Source organism: Coffea arabica, chromosome 4e (assembly GCF_036785885.1).
Source record: "Coffea arabica cultivar ET-39 chromosome 4e, Coffea Arabica ET-39 HiFi, whole genome shotgun sequence".
Classification (NCBI taxonomy): Eukaryota; Viridiplantae; Streptophyta; class Magnoliopsida; order Gentianales; family Rubiaceae; genus Coffea; species Coffea arabica.
The window spans coordinates 45,369,969-45,393,578 of NC_092317.1; the positions used below are offsets into that span (position 1 = coordinate 45,369,969).

The window sequence follows — 23,610 nt, forward strand, 5'->3', positions numbered from 1 at the left end:
ATTAGAGGACTGTGCGATGACGGAAAGCTCAAGGATGCAATGAAACTTTTCTTGGACAGAAAAAGGGCTGGATCTTCTGGCGCTAAAGCAAATCACATAGATACTGAATGTTGCTCCCCTAACACTGTTATGTATTCTGCTCTAGTTCATGGTTTATGCAAAGAGGGATACTTGTTCAAAGCTAGCAAGTTTTTCTCAGATATGCGGCGAGAGGGTCTAAAACCAGACATTGTTACTTACTCTACCATCCTCCAACGGCATTTTGGAGATGGGCATGTGCTTGAAGCAATGATGCTCCATGCTGATATGACGAAGATGGGCACTATACCAAATGCTACCATGTATAAGCTCTTAAATAAGGGTTATCAAGAAATTGGATGTCAAAGTTCAGCTCTCAAATGTCACGAAGATTTAGAAAATTTAAGTCTTGTCAATCCTTATATAGACTCTTTGAAGAAAGATAATATGCTGAGGCAGTCCATCAATGTGTGATTAACAGATCTTAGCAAGAGGCTTGTCAATTGTCATGGTCCAAAAGCAATCCATGATTAACTGGAGATTCGATTAAACCATTGTGATGGTCACTTGAAGTAACATAAATCCGTGTTTACCCTTGTTAGGGGATGTCAAATCATCGGGTAAGGTTTCCATGACAAGAAAGAGCAGACCAGTGTGATGCTTCCTGTCCTCTGTGGCTTAATGCAGTATTTTGAAAGTTTGCAATTCAATAGCATATACATGATCGACAACAAAGATGAACATGGCGTGATTATTGTTTTGCAACGAGAGAATAGGAAAAGGAGGAGCTCCTTTTGCCGGTAGTCGAGATAAGTGATGATATTGGCTAGATCAGCTGGATACAGGAAAGTGATTACTTTATCCTTACTGTTCGTGTGAGTTTCAGTCTGGACTGGACAAACTGGCGCTGCTAACATAATTCACTGTGTAGAGAAGTGGTTCAAGCTTTTTGACTAAAGGAAACTTGTTCAGAGATCTATCAAGAATAAACAAGAGTTCGTCACTCGTGTATATTCGGACCATAAACTTTTGTCTGTGTCTAGAAAGATAGAGGAATTAGTCATTTGTAACCAGCAGTCCGTCTTTTCAGTAGTAGAATATATAATATAAGGGCAACATTCCTGCTTGTTATCCTACTGATGGATCAAAGTGCTTAAATTCAAAAACATGTTTGACACATTATAATTTACTGAAGAGCTATTTCAGTTCATATTGGTGCTATTACCGGTGGTTTACCAATTTACGGTTTCCATTTCTATGCTAGAAACCCTACCTCAGCCAGTAATCGCCACGTACTATACATACATGATCAGATGTTAAGATTCTTGAACCCTTTTATAGAGAAAAGGGTAGCCAAATCATTTGCGAGTATAAGCCATGTCGAACTTCAAAATAATCTCAGCTCAAAAAGACCCAATAACGCCCTTCAAAGTTACCTTAAGTCCAATCCCTCCAGGACTTTCTTGCTATTTTCTGACTTGCTCAGGAGAAATACCTCCCTGCTTGATAGCTACTCTCTTCTGTATGCAATCAAAGCTTGCACCAAAAAAGCCGGAGCCATTGAAGGAAAACAAGTTCATACTCTTGTACTGAAACTAGGCTACGAACCCATCATTTTCCTGCAAACATCTCTCGTAAACATGTATTCTGCAGCTGGAAATCTTGCTGATGCGCGTCGGATGTTTGAAGAAATGCCAACTAGAAACGTAATTTGTTGGACTTCATTGGTTTCTGCTTATGTTGATAACCAGGAAGCAAATGCAGCTTTAGAGATGTTCAGGCGGATGCAAAAGGAAAATGTGAAGCCTGATCATGTTACACTGACGGTTGCTTTATCGGCTTGTGCTGATCTTGGGGCATTGGAGATGGGAGAGTGGATTCATGGTTACATCACTCAAAAAAGCGAGTTAAATGCAGATTTATACCTGAAAAATGCCCTCATTAACATGTATGTAAAATGTGGGGATATTGGAAGAGCCAAGGAATTGTTTGATAACCTGAAAAGAAAGGATGTTACATCTTGGACATCCATGATTGTGGGATATGCAGTACACGGCCAAGCAGAGGACGCGTTAAGGCTTTACGCGGCCATGGAAAAAGAAAGCAAAAGTATGACCAATAAAAAGTGCAGTCATAAAGCTCATTTGATTAGCCCTAACGATGTAACTTTCGTAGGAGTCTTAATGGCTTGTAGCCATGCAGGCATGTTAGAAGAGGGGAAAAAGTACTTCAGAATTATGACTGAGGAGTTTGGTTTGAAGCCTAGACTTCCTCATTACGGCTGCATGGTTGATCTCTTTTGTAGAAAAGGGATGCTAAAAGATGCTTGCGAGTTTATCTTGGCAATGCCAGTTGAGCCAAACGCGATCATATGGAGGACATTGCTAGGTGCATGTACCATTCATGGCAATCTAGACCTTGCTGCAGAAGCTTACAATAAGCTGCTTCAACTGGAGGAAAGCGTTGTTGGCGACGATGTTCTTATGTCCAATATATATGCTGCAAAAGAAATGTGGAATGAAAAGTTGAAGGTCAGAGATGAAATAAAGCAGAGGAGGACCCCTGGCTACAGCACAATTGAGGTGGGAAGTTGCATTTATGAGTTCGTTAGTGCTGATGATCATCATCCTTTGGCAAGTGATATTTACGGTGTTCTTGATCATTTGATTGGAAACATGAGAACTTACAGCTACACCTCCCAGTTTTCTACTTTGACTGATACTTGATGTAAAGGAAAACTATTAACTCGCTTGATTATAGGATGCGGTTGAAAAGGTCTTCCTTGGCATGTTCTTGTTGCGTAAATAAGCAATCTGAAGGAGAAACTTGTAACTGGGGAAAAGGATTGCTTGAATATTCTATTTGGCAAGACTACAAAATCTTAATAACTTCAAGAATAAAGTTGAGGAGTTGCCTAATGTGAAGTTCTCAAGTTGCTTGACTTCTAAGGACTGGACACCCACATCTACAAAGCAAGCAAACTGCGAGCAGAGTTTAACACGACTAGTTTGTCTGTACTTTCAAGTACAAGCAACATTGTTGTCCCATTTTTAGTATTTCCTTCTAATTTTGGCCTTCTCCCTTGTAATTATTTTGATCCATTTTTATGCAAGTTTTGTTTCCAACTCTTTTTTGCGAACCATCTACTTTACAAATGACTCATACTTTGGTGGATTCTCGTGGATTATCAACCCTGTTATCTGATGCCTCGTTCGAACTGAATTTGGAAATAAGGAGGTCTCACATTGGGTTGATCTTACAACTGATTTGCCTTCAAATATCCAGTATACCATAAAAGGGTTTGCTATTTACATTTGAATACATGGTAAACTCTTGGGCATTCACTACTTGAGCACGAAAATCATAATTCAATACTAAATTCCATCCCACCCCTCTCCCGCTGATTTAAAAAAGAAAAGGTCAATTCTGGAATCCATCAATTCAAGACATATCTAATGAGGAATCAAATGGCACATGGAGTAATTAAGATACTTGTCCAGTTAGGATACATGTTTAATTCTGATCATTTTCCACCCCACCCCCAATGATTTGAGAAAATTACCCCCCCCCCGCGCGCGCGCACACATATATATATATATTGCACAGTATCACCTCTATGGAGTTGAATTAAACTCCAGTTGACAAGACGTTTTGCTAGAATTCTAAATAAACTATAGTTGATAAGACGTTTCATTATAGCTCTAAATAAATAACTAATAAAACCAATTATTTGTGTTTTCATACTATTCAATGGAACATTGCACGATAAATATAAAATAGACATTCATGTAACTGAAAAAATCAAAGTAGACTAAGGTCCCATTTAGGGGTGCTTTTGTTTAAAAAATATTTTTGAAGGATAAAAGTTCGTTTACTGTGTTTGGTGAGTATCATTCCTTCAATTTAGAAGTAGAGCTTTTAGTCATTAAAACACTTTTGATATAAGCACAAAATTGGTACTTTTAAAGTAACTTTTGTTTGTTAAATTAGTTTTAACAATTTTATTTACAAATTTTGAACTAAATGAAGAAATAAATATCTTTTAAAAATTCAAAATTGCACATTCTCAAATAAAAAGAATATTTATGCAAGTATGCACTCAAACAATATGATTAAGCACTGTATTTTGATCAAAAAGTTTACTGATTGAAATGATTTTTGATAAGCCACCCCACCCAATGATGGACTAAACTTTGTTCTAATCCAAACAATGCTTGAAGTTCATGTCACTAAATCAAGAGTTAAAAACTACAAAGACAAAAGGAGGTATTAGTCTATTACCTCAATATTCATTATCAATATCTCCTTCCACTCCTCCTTTGGGCCCGGCGGTCGCTTTCCGAAGAAGTCGCTCTCCAGTCTTTGCTTTGTTTTTCACGTCTTTTCACTCTTTCCTTAATTCCCAGCCTCTATATGAATTATGATTTCACCACCATTCGTTTTCTTGATTCTTGAAGCAAGTTTAAAACTTACCACCAAAAAATAAACAAAACAATTTCTGCAGTCATCAGAGGAAGTGGACTGTATAGATTCTCCAGTATGGCGTTGGGCCATGATGAAATTTGGCCTTCTTCTTCTCATGGGCAAGCTTGCTTGTCATCTGGCCATGCTAGGAGCAGGAGTAGGAGGAAGAAAGACACAGGATTAATGATTGCTTTCTGTTATTTAGTGAGGTTGATGGCTACAGCAATCTTCACTGCTCTCAGCATACTCTTTGCAGTTGGTAATCACTTCAACTAATTTGAGTATTAATTCCTTTGGTTTCTCTTTTCTTTTAATTTCTATAAGCCAATGTTGCTGTTTTTCAATTACTTTGCTGAAAAAATAGCCCGATTTGTATACGAAAAAAATAATTTATAGGCATATTTTAATTGGATTTTCCTTGGAGATTCATTAGTATACATAATTTACAGCAAACTTAATATGTAAATGCACATATTCGCATGTATTGCCTCCTTGCTAGCAGGCACTGAACTGATTTAGCTTCGAACTAATACCTGAAACCCACATGAACGAGCGCCATTAGACAAGCCCATTTTGATTTGGAGAGACAAGGTTTAAAGAAGAACTTTAAAAGATGAACTATGTTACTCGATACTAGCTATCAGGCTTGTTAAGAGCTAAAACGAGATTGGTTCGCCAGCTAACAAATTCAAAGGCCAAGTTAAGAGTAAATGTTGTTGAGTTTCAAGTTTGGCTCAAGCTTGGTTTCATAAGTAATACAGTATGTAAGTTAAGCCACTTGAGGTCTTTTTGAGCTTGGCTTGATAAGCTTGTCTAATTTCAGCTCGAGTAGTATGTTGGCCAATGCTCAAGCACAAATTTAAACTAGCGGCCTGTTTGAGCTTGGCTTGATAAGTTTGTTTGAGTTTGAGCCGAGTAATATTCAAAACCATGCTCAAACACAAATTTAGGCTATAGCAACAAAGATCAAAGGCAAGCTTGAGCAGCATGGTGTTCATCTTTATTAGTCTCGTTTTGCACCCCCTTAAGACAGAGCTTTGCAAGTTCTCTGGCTGGGCAGACATTTGGAATTGGTCTGAGTGAACCTGCTACACCTCCTTTATACTGTTACTGCCTCATTTCTCAACTTGACTCAATATATTTTACTTGCCTTCCAGGTTGATGTTGTGCTCACCTAGATTGTAATTAAGATGTCAGTGACAAGAAAATTTTGTCTTACATGAATTTACTGACACTTATGTATGAGAATCACCCTAATGTTGCATTGCAAAGCGTTGTTCATGTGAGCAGACATTCTCTTAAAAATTGTCATTGTTGTGTAAATGGTACATCACTGCATCCCTTGCCATGATGGCATACAGATTTCTACTCTTTGTGTATGTTTTAGTCACCATGTTTGACATTGGGGACAAGGCAATGCGCCAAACATTGTGTCAAGGGCTGTTAGTTGTGTAATTTCTGCCTTCAACAAAAACTGTATTCATTGTCAAATTGTAGCTGGGGCGTTTACTGGAGGTATCGCTGGGGGAATTGCTGGTTGGGTTTCAAATACTGGTATACTTCGTGGCGTTGCTATGGTTGCCATAGCTGGGGCTACTATCTCTGTGCAGTTCTTGGATGCTCTTCGTACTTATTGGTGTTCAGAGTGCCCTGGTTCAAGTAGCTCATCATCTATGGTCAGCATGTTTATTTTAAGTTGTATGTGTTTTTTATCTTCTCACTCTTGCTAGTTTATTTATTGTTTTATGCACTGAGTTGAATTTGAGAAAGTAAGCATTTTTATCAGTTTATGGGTGCATTCTGCCTAATTCATATGTTTGTTATCAGGCCAATTTCTTGCAAGAGCTTTTTGACACTATATTTGTTAACCAGCAGATCGAACAGCTTCCACCAGCGACTCCTAGAAGTCATCAATTGCAGGTGTTACTCTATTTCAGCATGGTTTTTCTAATTTAACTCATTCGCAGAGTAACAGTTTCTTCTAGTGCATCTTAAAGTTTCAATATTGCACTGTCCAAAGAGACTATTTTCTATCTCCAATGCAATAATGAGGGCTTCCTCCACACTTCCATGCACAAAACGACTAGAAGGAACTTTCATCCCAAATGCTTGTTTGGGAGTTTGCTTTAAGAGCCTAAAATTTGTTTTTCAGCTTTTCAATTATCTTGTCATTTCCTTCCTATACCTTCCTTGCTGCAGTGCAAGATTCAGCCTAATGGCTCTTAAAAGAGTACCTAACCTTGTAGTATTTTATTTGTGTATCTGTAACAATAGTGATTATCTCCAACTTAACTGAACTTTCATTATCAACTCTTTCCCTTTGAAATCCATTAGATAGTTATTACTTGCACTCACGTTTGTGATTTGAGTAACTTTTGAACTGTACTATTGGAATCTAACCGATCAGCAGGTAAACCGTCCTAATACAAGCTATGGTGAGAGTAGAGCTGGTCCTAGTGTAGTTGCATCATCAGGCTTGTCTGAAGATTCACTCAAGAAGCTACCGTGCCTAGTATTGTTGGATGAAATGAAGGCAGAACAAGAGGCATGCTGCTCTATATGTTTGCAGGTCCCCATTTACTTCAGAAAGATTTCTAATTGATCATCATCTTCTTGTTCACTAATGATGAAGTATATGATGTTTGTAGGATGTTGGTGTTGGGGATACTGCAAGGACCTTGCCACAATGCCGGCATATGTTCCACTTGGCTTGCGTGGACAAGTGGCTTGTTATACATGGGTCATGTCCAGTATGCAGGCAGGATGTAACCAACTACCCTTCAAGTAGCTGGCCACCAAGAGAGCCTTAAGACTCTACTTGGGTGTAGGTCAAGGGATCAAATCCCTTGGTCTGCATTCTAAAAATCCAAGGCTTCTTGAAATGTTTCACCAGCGGGTGCGTAGGCATCCATCTGGACCGGTGGTGGCTCAGTCCCCCCCCCCCCGGATCCCCCCTTGATCCCATTGGGTCAACCCCCCTCCACATAGTATAGAGCAGAAATAGGTCTATCGTGTCCGGAAAAAAAAATACAGGCAGGATGTATAAATATTACTACCCCTACGTAAAGTTGCTATTTTTGTACGTAATAAGTTACTCTTCAGGACTGTATTATATATCAGAGTCATGCCTTTGTTGGAGGGGACCAGCAAAATTGTTGAATTAGTCAGTCATTCAAGCGGAAGCGGTGCCTTCAGTGTCAAACATTGTATAGGAAAATTGTAGTATTCTTCAGAGAATTTAGAATAAGATTCCACATAGATGCATGGCCATTAGGATCTGTTTGTAATCTTTAAAGACTCATTTGCGTCCAAATTTTGTTTCTATCTACAGCTGGCGGTTTCCTCAGGTTGGAGTTATTGATACATACGCTGTATTCAATTTAACGGTCTTGCCCTTTCCAATGTAGTCTTTGTACTGCATACCCTCTAGGAATTTAACAAATGTGTGCTATTTTGAGGTATTGGCTGTTGAAGTTGTTTTATATCTTAGATTCAGGTTAAAAGCCACAGTAGATTGGTAAAACTCATATGGGTGAACTTACTACTCCAAGAATTGAGGAAAGATTTATGCATTATTAGTGATCTAGAAAATTGTTGAATGACACAGCAAGAACAGAAATATGAACAAAGGTGTCAGAATGAGCCTAAAGTGCAAGTCTTGATGCCAAGTAGGGTCACTAATGAGTTCAGATGGTAAGGTGGATTCAACCGATTCAAGTAAACAGACGCTGAGTTGGTATAAGCTGTTAACGAATGCAAGGCTCAGTTGGATCAATGGAATATTTACTTCGTTTAGAACCTGATTTCAAGTTCATGTGTTGCAGGTAAACAGTACATACACTTTGAGAATCAGTGGTCAGAGGCAAGTTCGAAACTTGGTCCAATTCTGTTTCAATTTCTCAACCTTAATGCAATGCATGGCAACGTTGGATGATCAGGAAAATTAAAATATCTATACACACACACACACACACAAATAGTTAAAGAACAAAACAAAGGATAATCAAACCATCTACAGTTAGAAGGTAGGAAGACATCATAGTACAAATTCCAGAACCACCTATATGAAGCTGTATAGGATCGTCATCTGAGTACTGATTCTCGCATACATTACTCTCTACCTGGTACAACTTATAGCACGGTAAGAAAGGGCAACTTCCGAACGATATACTAAAAAACAACTTAAAATGCATGTCCTCTAAATTTAAGCCAGATGAATATCAATTCGGTTTGTTTTGGCCCAAAATAAATCATCTCCTCCAAGGCTAAAATTTAGTATACATGTCGGAGATGATCATGGAAGTACAGGAAGCTCTACTCTGTTGAATGAGAAGAAACTAACACGTCCATGATCAACATTACAGAATTTTAGAGGGCAGCCACCGCAACATCTCCCAAGCTCTTCAATCTCCTGTTTTGATGGAGGACGGCCACTACCACAAAAAACAAATTTCATTAGTACTGAATACCAAATGACACAAAACAAGAAACAAAATATGCATCACCTTTTCAAGTTTAGGCCATAAAAAGAGAGATTAAGACAAAATGAGTGTGTATACCACCACATCAAGAAATCTGTCCATAATAATGATTTTTTCAATAGGAATCGCTTCAAATGCTTTTGACTTGTCAAAAGATTTACCAAGTAATAGGAACACCAAAATACAGTAAATTAGGACTAAAATATAGTATTCACCATTTCAACTCCTACTATGTACATCTTTAGCAGTGGTTTCAGAATCCATCTAGTGCCAAAACATTACTTAGGATAGAACAAGCACAAAATCAAGTTCTTTTATATGTTTTTTGCGAACATAGAAATATAATTAAGGCAGTGTGGGGAAGCAACATGAAAACAGTCATATTCATCAGTTTGTAGCAATAAAAATTGTTGAAGAATTCATAGTTCCTTGATGAATTTGCTATCTTATATCACAAGCAAAACCCAGTATATGAGTTTTGCAAGGATGCATTACCCGGGGAGGACCTCAATCAGAGGCATGGTATTGTACTCCATAGTTTAAATAATAAATCCTTGCAAATAAATTCAGATGTGAAAAGGAAGAAATAGCAATGGGTACATACCTTGAGAGAGAATGGGATGGGAGATAGAGAAACTGGCGGGAGGAATAGAGAAGGAGAAAGAGGGAGAGAGGTTAAGTCCTGTGAATGACTGTGCATGACCAAGAACTAATCATTATATCCCAAGTACAATCTTTCTCACAGTAAAGGAGAGTGAAGATGCATAAGTACTGCAGTTACAAATTCTCAAAAAGAGAGAGAATCCTGTTACTGTCAGCATTCCTGTCAGACATCTCAAAAATTTCTGAAAATGGAGAGTTGAGACCAAAATATTGGTCCTCCTTAAATGGGTTGGGCAAAATGAGATTGGTATTTGTTCTGTTTCGTAAATGGAGATTGATGGTGTTTGGAGGATCCAAGAACAAACTTATCATGCATGATAGGGGAAATGGTGGGATATGGAAAGACAGTGGAAGAAATCAGACATTTCCACACTCAGCTCTAAATAACCTCGATTCCTGACCAAACAAATCCAAAGTAACGAAATATAGTGGACCACAAAAGAATGGCTACTGAATTGGCAGTAGTTGCACAAATCACCTTTTAGCAAAAGTTGTTAACTAAAATCTCCCTAATTGTCAGCAATTTCATTAACAGTTCTAGAAAAATTTTGAGTAGCTAGATTTCCTCTCACTTTAATTCCTACAATTTTGTCTCTATGCTACCTCCAGCTGCTAATTTTCATCTTTAATATGATCCGTCTTAAATGTTTCTCTGTTCTTTCTCTAGTTGTACACTAATATGCATCCCTATTTTGGAGTTCAAGAGATTCCAAACCACCATATATAAACAAAAATGTACACACACAGATATCCTTCATTGAGAAAGTCTTTATTTGATTGGACAAAAATTGGTAAAGGCAAGTTACCCTGAAACCCTTGAACTTTTAGGTTATACTACTTTCTCCTTCAAACTTTGCTTATAGGCAATTAACCCCAATATTTGGTGAATAGGCTTCTCTTCCTTTCTCTGGGAAAGGAAAAGAATGAAGGGTTAAAATGGAAAAGAAATTAAAAAAAAAGGAAAAAAAATGAAGTAAATCTTCCTATTGTCGCCGGCATAACCATAAAAAAGATCATTAAAAAAGCGAGTAGGAAGGCGAAGCTCCTAAGCCGATCGTTGAAGAGGCAATTCAATGTTCATGGGAATACAATTGTACTACCCTGACAGTCCAGAGAAGCCTCATGTAATTTACTATTAGTAAAATAAAAATAGCATAATAAGGTAGCGAAGCCCAAATCCCTTGAGAAACTTCTAGTTCCTTTTCGACTCTCGGCATGCAAGCATGTATTATCAGCCACCGACACCATAACATAACTTTCTTGAAGGTTTTAACAAATTAGTAAAAGAGCTCTGAATAAGAATTACCTTGTAAAACATAGGACGAAACATGGGGTGCCAGGAGAAGACTTCTTAAAATTGCTATTAGGAGGGTAAACATCAAATACTGGTTGAACTTCATTAATGTCCAGGCAACGAAACATCTCAGTGATGATAAAACTCCCTCTTGACTCTCCATCCACTATGTTGTTCATTTTTGTTGAACCTTGGGCACTAGAATCAACTTTAGCTGTCTTCAGAGTCCAAGGTATACCATGCCGCCCAATAACATAACCAAGAGCTTTTAAGTGTTTATAAGCTTCAAAAGACTCCCATGAGCATCCATGCTTCTTTTCTTGCATTTTAGCATAAATATCTTTCAGGGGAAGGGGTGTATCATTTTCATCCAGAAGATGCAAAGCACCAATTTCTGCCAAAAACCTACAGAAAGGAAACAATTGAGCCATGATTCTCTTGGAATAACAAAAAACACAACCGTTAGGTAATGCTAATAATCTGTTATGTGCTACTGCTGGTCTTCATTACTTTTGTAGATATGGCTCATATTAAAGAACTATGATGTCTAAATGCAATCCTCAAGTGGAGCACATAGGCATCAAACAGTCGACCACCCAAACCTTTACTGAATACCCCAAAAAAAAAAAAAAAGTCACCTACATTAATTGAGAATAAATTTACAACTGCTCTTTAATTTATCAAACTCAGTTATGATTAGCTTTAAGTGTTCGAACATGTAAATATCAAGAATGCTTCTCAAGTTACAAAATAAAGCTGTCTGCAAAAATTTAATCCTTCAAAGTAGTACAATTTTCTACAAAATTCAAGGTTTTGGATGACTTAATGAAATTGAGAATGCACCTTGTTTGTGATGCTATATGCAGGATTAAGGATAGGATTTTTTTTTCTTTTTTTTTTTGCCATCTGAACAAACAGAATGCTGTTGGAACGCAATAAAAGTGGTCCAAATGAGAGACTGACAGTAAAAGCCCCCCCCCCCCGCCCCCTCCCCCACCAAAGATTACTCAAAGACATCATAGAATAAAATCACTGACGCCAAATTCAGAGCTTCGGTCAACCAAGATGGCTTCAGTAAACAATATGTAACATCAAACAAGAAAACCGAAGTTCAACTTTCAGTTATCATTATTATTATTTAAACAATTTTCAGTTATTAAAAAAGCAAGATTTTTTCTGTGATTGCAAAACCTAGAACACATCTTACATGCATCTATCATTTTTTCTTTTTTTTTTTTTTTGGACAAAAGAGTGGTCATAAGAGGATTTTTTTTTTCTTGTAATGAATTGGCACCAGATTACATACAGCGACAGGCAATAAAAACTGGTAGCAAAGCCTCTCTCATTGGAAAGCCCCCATAACTTAACTACATCTATGGTCATGCCATATGAAACACAAAATTCATTTCATCAAATCTCATATCTACCATGCACAACATCTATCCAGCCTTCAGGGATTAAACCTTACTTATCCAACAAGATACAATGCCTGTATGCATCCGGGTTATCTACAACTTCAATTACTAGAAAAGCTCATAAATTTGTATGAATTGAAAAAATGTAGTAATTCATAAAGATACTGAGCACCACTTGAGAATCATCAAGACATACAATTATCATCATGTTCTAATTCCTTTGGTCTCCTTTTGTCATTAATAAGGATGAAATGATGTAAACTAAGAAGCACGGCCAGGATATGTTACCAGAAAGACAGTAACAAAAGTCACATCACTTACAAAGTTTCTTCAATACAGCAGTAAATTTTTCCATTACGAACTATTCCAGTGGTTGTCCACATTTTTCCCTTCCTCTCCACCACCTCAGCCATTTCTAGATCATAAATCCACCGCGCTTTGGACACATCTTTCCTTCAAGGGGCAACGCAAACAAACATTAATAACTCAAACTTTTCGGCCATACTTCATTCACAAAATCAACACAGATATAAACAACGAGAAATCATCAACAGACTATAGACACCTAAATTGCAACTTCGGTATGTCACCATATGCATACGAATTCTCATCATCATTTAAGTCATCCACGCAACCCTCAGAATCACTTGTTTCCGAAAATGTTGCCCAGCTTTCAGTTTCCATTACTCAAACTGTATACATGATTCCAAAATCATTGCACAAACATAGAAAATAAATTAAAAAGGAAGCTTTTGTTTCATAAACAACATAGCAAAACGAATTTGCGAGATTACAAAAAAAAATAAAAATCAGTAGCTCTAATATCTTTGGTCCCAAAATCATAACTCAATCAGGTGGATTGAAGGGTAAAAGGACACGTTTTTCTTCATAAACAAAACAAAAAAATTGTGTTCCAAAATAATTAATAGCTCTAATTACTTTATCAGCAGTTTTACTATTTCTATCAATGTATCTTTCCTTGGTCAATGTCTTCCTTTTCTTTTCTTTTTTTTTGTTTTCCCTATCTCTAATTTTACAATTAACTTTGTTATAACATTTCATTCTTTCACTGGGATATTCTAAGAATAAATAATCATGAACCAAGAAGGAAATATGACTTACCAATGTAAGATAACTACCAATAAATTAAAAATAAAAGTATATCCTTACTACCAAACCTTCACAAAGAAGAACGTAACATGAAAAATAGTAAGGCAATAGAGTAGTAGTGGAATCATGGGAGGAGGAGCTGTGTGGAAGAAGAGGAAGTTATTGGATGGGAGATGGCTGCTGAAGCAGTACCTGGTAGTCCGTAGATACTGAGTAAAGAATTTGCATTAAGGAGGTTCAAAATCTGATAGTTAAAAGCTTGGTCCGGCTACTTTCAGATTTTGATCTTTTAACATGAATATTGCAAATAATTTCATAATTTGACAATTTAAAACTAAAAATTCTTCTCCTGGCAAAAGATACGTGTATATTTAGAAAAGTATCAACCCCACAATATGATCGGTTCATTTTCGCAATTTGGGCAATACATCATACATGCACGATAGCAATTAGACTTGTAAAATAGTGGCAAGGAAAAAAAAACATTCAGATAAAGAGTGCATAATCTTTTAATTTTGCACCTTCATAAAATAATTAAGTGGCAATAATGTAGTTGTTTTATCATACGATTGAGCATCCAGCTATGTTTAAAATTAAGATGGTCGCAAATTGGAACATAAAGACCAAATTGCAAGTCAAGAATCTCAGCAGAAAAAAACAGGACTTAAGGGCATGATTGTCTACTTAAAGGAACTAAATCAAACCTTTTTTTAATTAAAATAACAACCGTTTAAGTAATTTTGATTATATATCTCTAGTTATCCTATTTATTTTTGTTAAAATTCATTTTAAAAAAAACATAATTACCTTTAGCTACAATCCGGCGGTGATGGCGGCAGGACAGACCCCCGGCTAGCAACTACATCCCTCTAGCTTTCTAAGTACTTTTTTCAAACACATGACGGGCATCTCCCCATCCGATAGCAGCCTTTGCCGATCGTCTACTTGCAAAAACGGCCAGTAAGCACCATTAGCAAATTAAAACTAGCTCAAAGAGATGCCAACTGCAGAATTGAAGCAGAAATGAGAATGGTGAAGTAAATACCGTTATCAGGAACAGAGACGAGCCTCAAGTTTCCGATGCCGCCGATATCTCCTAGAGGTTTAAGGAAACAGGCGGAACGGACTGGCGGAGAGGTTTTAAAGGTTGAGGGTTAATTACAAATAATTCGCCTATTGTGTACCTTATTTCTCAATTTACCCCTTAAGTTTCTTTATGTCAATTAATCCTTTTGAGACAAAATTACTACTCTAATAATTCGATTTTGTTAATTTTCGATTTCTTCTGTTATATTTTTTACTTTACCTTTTATTTTCCCTTTTTTATTTTCTTTCTCTTCTTCTTTCTTTTCTCTTTCCTCTTCGATTTTATCTTAAAAGATCGGGTATATGTAATTTCTTTATTAAAAAATCAAAGGCCAAAAAAATCACAATATTTTGTAATCATGTTTCCAATTGTTGCAATGAACCATAGAAGTTCCATTTAAACTTTCGAAGTTCCAAAATGATATTCTGATTCAATTTATTACTGATCAAACCAAGTGGAAGACAGGAGGTTAAAAGCAAAAGTAAAGAAATCATAATAAGAGAGGGGTACTTTTAAGTTTTAACTAAGGGGCAAAGTGAAAATCAAAGTAAACTTTATGACAATTGATTATATTTAACCTTGTCATCTATTGTATATTTTTGGGTTAATTACAAAAACTCTGCCTTCGAAGTAATGAGTTTTGCACTTTATCTCTTACATTATCTTTTTTTTCTCAATTTTAACTCAAGATTGTTAGTCAACTCTAATTATATGTAATGGAAACTAGTCTCCATCTACTTTTAAGAGATATTAGTTGATCATCATCTTCTTAATCGCTAATCATGAAATTTACAATTATTGTAGGATATTGGTGTTAGGAATACTGAGAGGAGCTTGCCACATGTTCTATGTGGCTAGGGTGCATAATTGACCTGTTATAAATGGTTCATGTCCAATATACATACAGGATATACAAATGTTAGTATGCTACTATGATGTTATTGCTGTACACTACAAATCACTTTTGGGACAGCATTATATCTCAGAATCACCAATACAATGTTTAATCAGTCAGTCATCAGGTGAAAGACACTTGAGTGTCACAAACTTGTACAAGAAAACTAGTGTCACAAAGAGTACTTGGATAAGACTTTAAACATTTGCATGAACAGTTGTAATATTCTGCCCAGTAAAATTTGTGTGTATAAGATTCTCATCTTTATTCAACTATTTTTCTTCTATATATTGATTACAGTTTCCTTAGGTTGGAATTATTGATAATTGGTTTGTGTTTGGATTGCATTTTCTAGGATTTTTTGTAGAAAAATTACTGTAGCAATTTGATGTATGTGAGAAAAAAAGATAACAGGAAAATGTGATCACGGAAAACGACGCAATTTTCCGGCTGAAAACGGCTGTCCAAACAAGACTGGGTGAGTGTTGATTCTAACGGTGCTGTCCTTCCAACGTAGTCTTCGTATTGTGTACCCCTCTAGGAATGTGATGACTTTCTGTGATTTTAAGATAGTGCCAATGTTGTTTTTGGCTTGAGGTTAAGAGAGACAGGATACTGGCCATTCTGTCTATCGTTCAAGTAAATCACTCTAAGAAACATTGAGCATATTTGAGTATATACTTTGTTCATGATCTAAAAAACTAGTTTATTTTATTTGGTATTGACCCTTAAAATTATTGCCACTTAGATCCAAATAAGTGTCAAGTAACACTGCTCACGTTATAAAGTGATTTCAATGTTATAAGATCAAAGTGATTTTTCTGTAGATCGAGATGAATTAGAAAGGCTATTTGTCGAATAGGTTTTGAATTGAATCACAAAGATTATTATAGATAAGGCGAAAATCATAGAGGCCAATAAGATTATACAATCAAGAAGGGACCAAAAAGTTGCTGAAATTATTGAAATTGAGATTAATGGAAGAAAGCGATGTGAAATTGACTCGTGAAAAGAGTGATGAAAAGGTCACAATTAAACAAGTTAAAACATTGTTAGTGAAGGAAACATGTTAATTACCTGTAACCCATTTTAAGAGTTTCTAAAGTCCATTCAAGACAGGACTAGACCGTTTAGAGAAGAGCCCAACAACCCATCCGAGATCCTTAGTTGTCAACCAATTCCACTTGAGATCTAAATGCCATAAATATGAGAAATTTCCTAAATGGCGAGGAATTTCACTACCAAATCCTGCACAGAGAGATTGAGATATCTCAAGTTTTTCAACAATCCAAGGAATGTGGGAACTTGGATTCTTGAAAAGTTATTCAATATCAGGTCCAAGTATCGCAAGAATTATGAAAAAAGATGTCAAATTGCAGTCTAATCCGTATAATCTAGACGCCAAGTTGAGTCGCTAACGTTTCCAATGGGAAAGTGAATCTAACTCCTCTAGTTATAGAAGAAAGACGCGACAGTTGGTATAGGTTTTTGACATAATTTAGAGCTCAGTTGGATCAACGGATTATCTGCTTTGAATAGAATCAAACTTCAAGTTCTTGTTGCAGGTAAACAGTAGTATGCACACTTGGAGAATCAATGGTGAGAGGAAAACCAGTAGATTGTGATACACAGAGCAAGGGAACAGAACCTTTGTTTAGAAGCAGATAGATTTAAAAGAAAGTAGAAAAGGACCCAAAAATAAATAAAAACTTGCACGTTCAAATGCTTATTGAGATGGACACTAATTGGATGCACAATTAATTACAAGTACCAAAAAAAAAAAATTCCTCTATACTGTCAGACACAGCATGCTGCAATATTATGAGTTACACACATTCTGTCATCTTGTTACAGCTCCCTTTGTTATTAACTGTTTGTCCCTCAACTGTCATTGATGTTCACTTTTGGAGCCAGAGAAATCAAATTATGAACAGTATATCTGCAACATAAAAACTGCATTTTGCTGCTTTATGTGACACTCCTGTGTATCATCTGCAAATGAAAGTATACGTAGTTTAGATCAGGGTTGCGTATACAAAATAAAATAAAGAAGAAAGAACGAAAATTTCAAGCCGAAAGCATTTCAAAAAGTAGATGATGAAAATTGAAGACTACCCTAAAGCTCCTGCTGCTCATCAACTCCTCAATGCAGAAATCTTGTATCTTTACACACAAGTTTAACGGCTACCTGATAAGGAATGCAACTTTAAGCTCCAACTCTCTAAATTTTTTCATTATTCATTCTAACCTCTATTCTAGACTTCTGACCATAGACTTGTGATAAATCAGTATATTTGAGAGACAACTGATTTCACATTGTTTCTGCAATGCCTTCTGAGCAATTCAATTCTGCTTCCTGACAGTGTTTGGCTTGTACAATCATATTTACTAGTTGAACTTCGTAATTGATCCAAGTGATGTTTCACTTCACAACCTTATGGTCTAGCGACCTCAAAGCTAAACTAATGCGAAGCATAGCAATACTGGATGGCCAGGTTTTTTTTCTTTAAAAGAAAAGTAGTCAAAGAACAAAGAACAGTATCGAGCTCATCACGAGCTGCAAACCAGGGACTTACATGGGAATGAAAATCTTGAGATCCACAAGTTATACTAAAGTCACATCCCAAAGGTGGATTTTCAAACAGCAACGGCAACTGGCCTTTTGCTGGTTTTAATTCCTTTAATAGCTGTAACACAAACATTTCATGAGAAGAGATGCATAAATTGATTAAGATATTCAATTGTTATGACTAGATCCTAGTAACCCTTCTTTATATTCCTACCTTCAGCATAATCTGGAGCACCAAAGACAGCGGAACCAGCAACTAAAGCATTTGCACCAGCCTCAATCACCTGGAAACCCACATCACAATTGAAAGAGTTAGGTATCTAAGCAAAACAGCACATAGAATGCTAATCTGTGCATAGTAAGTAGCTCCTTAATATTTAGCAAATCAGTTTACTGCACAGTAAAGCACTTGATACAAAGTTGATATATGATATCAAAATTGAAAATAATGAACACGTCAATTGTGATTAAGTAGTCTGTGTGTAAGAAAAAAAAAACGTATTTGACCCATAGTTGGTTGTCCACCCCATTTAAGAATTAAGAGCCTTTGAACAATAATGCTAATAGATAATCAAGTTGTGCTTATCTTACTCTATTCCGTTGACTGATAAAATAAAGCTTAGGTGCCATTAACAATGGCTACGCTATCAACACTAGGCATGCACACAACAAAAATAAAAATAAAAATAAAAAAACAGTAGGCATGCGCGCACGCACATAAACACAGAAAAGGAGAAAGAGGGAGACAGAGTGACAGCGAGAGTTGTAAGATTTATATCCCTCACCTTATAAGCATTTTTAGGACCAACTCCACCATCTACCTCAATCCATGGATTCACACCCTGCAAATCAAACATTAAAATGCATTTCTTTCAATTGATTGTGCCAAGTTTATAGATGAGGAAGCAATACCTTCTCAACGCACATTCTTCGCAAGTCTGAAATTTTCTTCACTTGGCTCTCAATAAAGCTCTGACCACCAAACCCAGGATTCACCGACATGATCAATACTAGATCAACCACTGAAAGAAGAAAAGAGTATGTACCCTTAATTTCATATTCCACTACTAAAACACATTGTGGATGTCTATTGATTCCTCTGCCAAATTCACATGTTAATTCCCAAATTTTACTTCTGATGATACATTGTGGCTGACGAATCTAAAGCTAGCATCCTGTAAGAATGTCAGCCTTTTGCTTCAATTGTAATGTTGAATTTTGAGCTGAATTTAAATGACAAAAGGGCTTCATCGTAGACTCCAGAATTCCAGTTAAACTCTTTGATATTAGAAGGCTAAGTGACCTTGCAAGGTTCTCTAATCAATCCAATTAGAAACTTTGAAAGAGCGGTATCCATGGGTTTTTTTCTCCTCTTTTAATCCAGAATTCCTACACTTTCAAATTAGTATCTTGATGCTACTAGGTGCGCTCCATCAGTTATACACTCCTTTAAGAATAAAGTTGGATCACATCATTCCTCTGCTAGCATTTAAGGGATTATCCAGAATTAAGCAACCACATCTTCTTTTCCATCTATGATAAGCACCGATATGAACCAATCTTACCATCAAGTACATATTCTATTGTGGTCAATGGGGTTGCAGGGTTCAGGACAACTCCAGCTTTAGCTCCCAGACCTTTGATCTGAATAAAAAAGTTATTTAGGTTCAAAGAAATGACTTGCTCTAAACAAATAATCCAACAGAAGCCATAATATCAAACTCAAGTAATAAATTGAAGTGTGATTTTTATGATATTTTAAAGCAAATAAATAGGTGAACATATAAAAAAAGCTTTTAACAACAGTAGAGTTAATTTGTATATGTCATCATGATTTCAGGAATTTGAATTTCAAATAAGTCTTTTACCACGCCTTTACTAAAATTCAAAAATCATTGCAGTCAAATAGATAAGGTTGTGTAAAAAGAGACATGATAAATTCATTAGGAAGGAAAACTGCATTGCTACTTAATAGTCAGCTTACAAGTAATGGATTTTATATGATTATGAAGAACCTATGAATTCAAGACTTGATTTTTTTTCTCAGAGAATAGTACGTATTATGACATAAATTGATGGAGTCAGATCATTATGAAGGTAATATTGCAGGCAATGCCCAAGTAGGACCAGCTTTAACAACCGTATCGTAATTCTTAGGTTAGGTTCCATACGAGTTCCCATATCTAGTACAATAACCAGTTGTTGATACATATAACTGAGGTGGCAGATTTGCCCAATTTGAAGAGGAGTGGACTCATTTACATAAACAATGACATGACTCTAGCATATATCAGTCTATCTCAACCAAGATCACTACTCTTGCAACCTTAAGTGTTTTAGGATCATCGGTTTGATGAACTTTTGCCTTAATTGCTTTCTGTTTCCAAGGTGGAATGCTGAGAAATCTGGATGACACATTCGTTGAGAATAGTAAGCTAAAATTCAATCAAGTATGAAATTACAGTTTCAAGAGAAATGAACTTACTTGAGTCAGTGTACGATGCAAATGGATGGTGGAAGACTGCTCACAGTGGACGCTAACTATATCAGCTCCAGCCTTTATAAAATCAGGCACCCGCTGCTCAGGTTCAACAATCATCTGCACACTTTAATTGCAGGTTAGCAAATCATGGCTTGTAAGTTCTAAAGGTCATCTATGGACATTTGAATGACAAAAATACCAGATGCACATCCAATGGAAGGTCTGTGATAGGGCGCAATGCATCAACCACTAGAGGTCCAATAGTTATATTTGGAACAAAACGACCATCCATGACATCGACATGAATCCAATCACAACCTGCCAACTCAACTGCTTTTACCTAAATGCATTAAAACTGGAAGAGTTAAAATCTAAACAAACTTAAGGGGACAATAATGACATGATATTTCTACAGCAATGGATTTCATGCAGCTGGCTATTCATCTCATCCAACGATCTAGACTATTGGAAAAATATCATAACACGAAAACTGTACCTGTTCTCCTAGCTTTGAAAAATTGGCAGAAAGGATAGATGGTGAAACAATAATATCAGTTTTTGAGAACTTGTCCACCCTGGAAGTTGCTTTCACAACAGTTCGAGATCTTCTCCTGGATGCATGCAGGAAACAAGAAGCATCATAGTTAAGGTAACTATAGGTCCTCAACTAACTTTATGTTCATTTGATGAAGAATTACATGTAAAAGAAGTTCTTGAAGATATTGCAGTTCCATATATATGCTATGCAATCCCATAGTTCATCAGAAAATTAACAGGAAAAAATAGTGAGAAAACAGAAAGATATAGTTCTATTATGTTATCAGCCACCAAGGAAAAAACACATAAGATTGCATTTATAGTTCAATTCCAAAATCAGCAGAAGCAAATGGTTCCGTTAAAGATTTTATAAACAGGATATAACACATAGCGCAAAGGAACAGACTCATAACATACTTTGACCTTGAACAATTGACCACTACAGCGATAGTTAAATATAAGCAAGTTTGGATGAAGGAGAAGAGAAGTTAGAGCTTCCAACCAAAAGGCATCCTTTGTATTTATTCAAGGGGGAGCGCTTACATAGAATGTCTAATACAAGCACCACCTATCAGTAAGATTTTGTAGGCTCACAGGTTTAGAAAGGCTCTTATTATGATAGATAGAGTGTATTTAGGAGAAACCATCTGATTGAGAGGGAGTGAATAGGAATAATGCCTCAAGAGGCAGATTTTCCAAAGACAAAGACAGGCAAAGATGTATTTTGCATAAGAGGGAATGTTACTGGAGTACTAAAGTAGTATAGGAAAGCAAAACACACAGTTAACTGGATGCAAGAAACAAATTCTCCAAATTGAGAAACTGTAATATGGAAAAGTAATTTGCAATTCCGGAATATTTCCATTTAGGTGCAACAGATAAAGACCCAGTATGGAGTCTGAAACCAAAATTTGTACTGAACTTTCTCTTTCTTGGTTCATAAGCCGAAAATGAATTACCTTTTCAAAATTGAAAAGGCCAGAGAATAGACAAAAGAATAGGGACACAGCATTGAAGCAGCTTGATTATTATAAGTATAAAACGTAAATCAGCAAGCTAAGTCATAGCTTGAATACTTGATACCAGATAGATATATCAGTATGGGTGGGATAATTAGGCAATCCACCAAAAGTCATACCTCTCAGCATCAATCACTTAGTTATATAGCTCTTAAGGAAAATCTATTCACCAATCTTACTAATAACATGTGAACCCTGATGCACTCTAAGATTCCCAAGCACTGACAATCATCATCCAGAAAACTCTTGTCAAACCGACTGACCAGTCATTAAGCTGAATGTTTCCAACAAAGCATATTTACAAACATGAATCGAGCAAAATCCATCTCTCTGTAACACACTAACTTTTACTCTCACCTTCTTTGAATCAAAAAATTACTTCATTATGTAGGATTAAACTCCTATACCAACTAATTCCAGAGTACACTTGACAATAGCCAAACCTAGACTTTGTATGCAGAGAATTTGAACTTAGCAATCCATAAACCTCACACTGCCATAGCCAAAAGCCACCATATATGCACAGAATTTACCAGCTATTATGCATATAAACCAAATATAACCATAGCAAACATCAAAAAAAGCAAAAACCTATTCGAAAGCCCACTTAACTAGTTAACAGAATTCTTGAACCATTCAACATTTTCCTTGACCCTTGACCTTTAAACTTCAACAGAATCAAAACCCAATGAAATTGGAGACAAATAAGCACAGAAAAAAAAACAAGTATACAGATCAACTGATGCAGAATCATACCAATAATGACAGAAGCAAAGAAATTTACCTAGTGAAAGTGGGTAAATTGGGATTGGAGAGAGAAGGCTTCTGAAGCCTAAGACCAACAGCAAGACCAGTAATTTGGGATTGAGCTAGAGTTGATGAACCCAAAGAAGATACTGCTGTTGCCATTTTTCTTTTTTTCAAACTTGGTTTCTTGCTTTTGCCTTTTTCTGGGTTGGATTTTAAAGTCGAAGTCCTTTTTAGTATTTTTCTTGCTCTTCTCTGGCGCTCAAAAATTTTCTGTGACTCAAAATCAAAGTGGCAAAATCGGTTTTTCCTGTAAGGAAAATATGGGGTTGACACGTGTCAGATTTGTTTTCTTTCCTCTTATCTGGAATGGTTGGTCAATTCTGTTGCTTGGGGTGGTTGCAATTTGCCAATAGTCCAAAAACTCCATCCTTTGCTGGTTGGGAATTTTAAAATTGATTGCGCAAGCAATGGGTCAAATCGAAACCAGCCCAACAATAAAGGCTGCTGCTTGGGGGAGTTGCTACTTGAATGAAGATTTCTTAAACAAAAGATCCAAGACTTGACTAGATAGGTACGAGAATCAACATTTTGGGATAAAAAAAATGAAAAAAGGCTCGAACCAATTAAAAAATTTGGATCAAATCAAGCAATTGAAGTTTAAACTTAAATAGAAAGTCAAGTTTGAATTTGAGTTCAAGTGTGTAACTTTAAATTGGACTTGATAGTTTGATAGCTCAATTCTATTTAGTTGATCTATTGTTGCAGTTGAATGGTTAAAATTAATTATAAACTGTGTGTCAATTATACTAAAAACTTTCAGGTACTG

General features: G+C 36.3%; 4 protein-coding genes across 11 annotated transcripts; 2 read left to right on the plus strand and 2 right to left on the minus strand.

Annotated features, from left to right (window-relative positions):
• The first annotated feature begins 1,212 nt into the window (after positions 1 to 1,212).
• LOC113741716 (putative pentatricopeptide repeat-containing protein At1g74400) lies at positions 1,213 to 3,276 on the plus strand. The gene has a single exon (XM_027269311.2). The coding sequence runs from the start codon at positions 1,332 to 1,334 to the stop codon at positions 2,742 to 2,744; it is 1,413 nt and encodes a 470-aa protein (XP_027125112.2). The 5' UTR covers positions 1,213 to 1,331; the 3' UTR covers positions 2,745 to 3,276.
• Positions 3,277 to 4,272: 996 nt separating this feature from the next.
• On the plus strand, positions 4,273 to 7,828 carry LOC113741625 (NEP1-interacting protein-like 2). 6 transcript variants are annotated; one of them, XM_072047945.1, is made up of 5 exons: positions 4,273 to 4,741; positions 5,980 to 6,158; positions 6,355 to 6,402; positions 6,890 to 7,051; positions 7,131 to 7,828. In XM_072047945.1, the coding sequence occupies exons 1-5, from the start codon at positions 4,558 to 4,560 to the stop codon at positions 7,290 to 7,292; spliced, it is 735 nt and encodes a 244-aa protein (XP_071904046.1). In that variant the 5' UTR covers positions 4,273 to 4,557; the 3' UTR covers positions 7,293 to 7,828. The 6 variants fall into 6 exon arrangements, with proteins under 6 accessions (XP_071904046.1, XP_027125004.2, XP_071904047.1 ...); XM_027269203.2 differs by having other exon boundaries at positions 6,358 to 6,402; XM_072047946.1 differs by having other exon boundaries at positions 4,276 to 4,741; positions 6,893 to 7,051.
• Positions 7,829 to 8,482: 654 nt separating this feature from the next.
• LOC113741244 (uncharacterized) lies at positions 8,483 to 14,648 on the minus strand. Of its 2 annotated transcripts, XM_027268738.2 has the most exons (6): positions 14,491 to 14,648; positions 14,253 to 14,386; positions 12,901 to 13,027; positions 12,657 to 12,788; positions 10,933 to 11,325; positions 8,483 to 8,915 (listed from the first exon to the last, which is right to left on the minus strand). In XM_027268738.2, exons 3-6 carry the CDS (start codon positions 13,017 to 13,019, stop codon positions 8,777 to 8,779), a joined length of 783 nt encoding a protein of 260 aa, XP_027124539.1. In that variant the 5' UTR covers positions 13,020 to 13,027; positions 14,253 to 14,386; positions 14,491 to 14,648; the 3' UTR covers positions 8,483 to 8,776. The 2 variants fall into 2 exon arrangements, with proteins under 2 accessions (XP_027124539.1, XP_027124540.1); XM_027268739.2 differs by lacking the exon at positions 12,901 to 13,027.
• A 2,478-nt stretch (positions 14,649 to 17,126) lies between these two features.
• On the minus strand, positions 17,127 to 23,056 carry LOC113742776 (ribulose-phosphate 3-epimerase, chloroplastic). 2 transcript variants are annotated; one of them, XM_027270730.2, is made up of 11 exons: positions 22,819 to 23,042; positions 20,975 to 21,089; positions 20,678 to 20,818; positions 20,482 to 20,595; positions 19,562 to 19,640; positions 18,909 to 19,018; positions 18,782 to 18,838; positions 18,211 to 18,280; positions 18,004 to 18,114; positions 17,543 to 17,615; positions 17,127 to 17,419 (listed from the first exon to the last, which is right to left on the minus strand). In XM_027270730.2, the coding sequence occupies exons 1-9, from the start codon at positions 22,941 to 22,943 to the stop codon at positions 18,065 to 18,067; spliced, it is 861 nt and encodes a 286-aa protein (XP_027126531.1). In that variant the 5' UTR covers positions 22,944 to 23,042; the 3' UTR covers positions 17,127 to 17,419; positions 17,543 to 17,615; positions 18,004 to 18,064. The 2 variants fall into 2 exon arrangements, with proteins under 2 accessions (XP_027126531.1, XP_027126530.1); XM_027270729.2 differs by lacking the exon at positions 17,543 to 17,615 and having other exon boundaries at positions 22,819 to 23,056.
• Between the last annotated feature and the right edge of the window lie 554 nt (positions 23,057 to 23,610).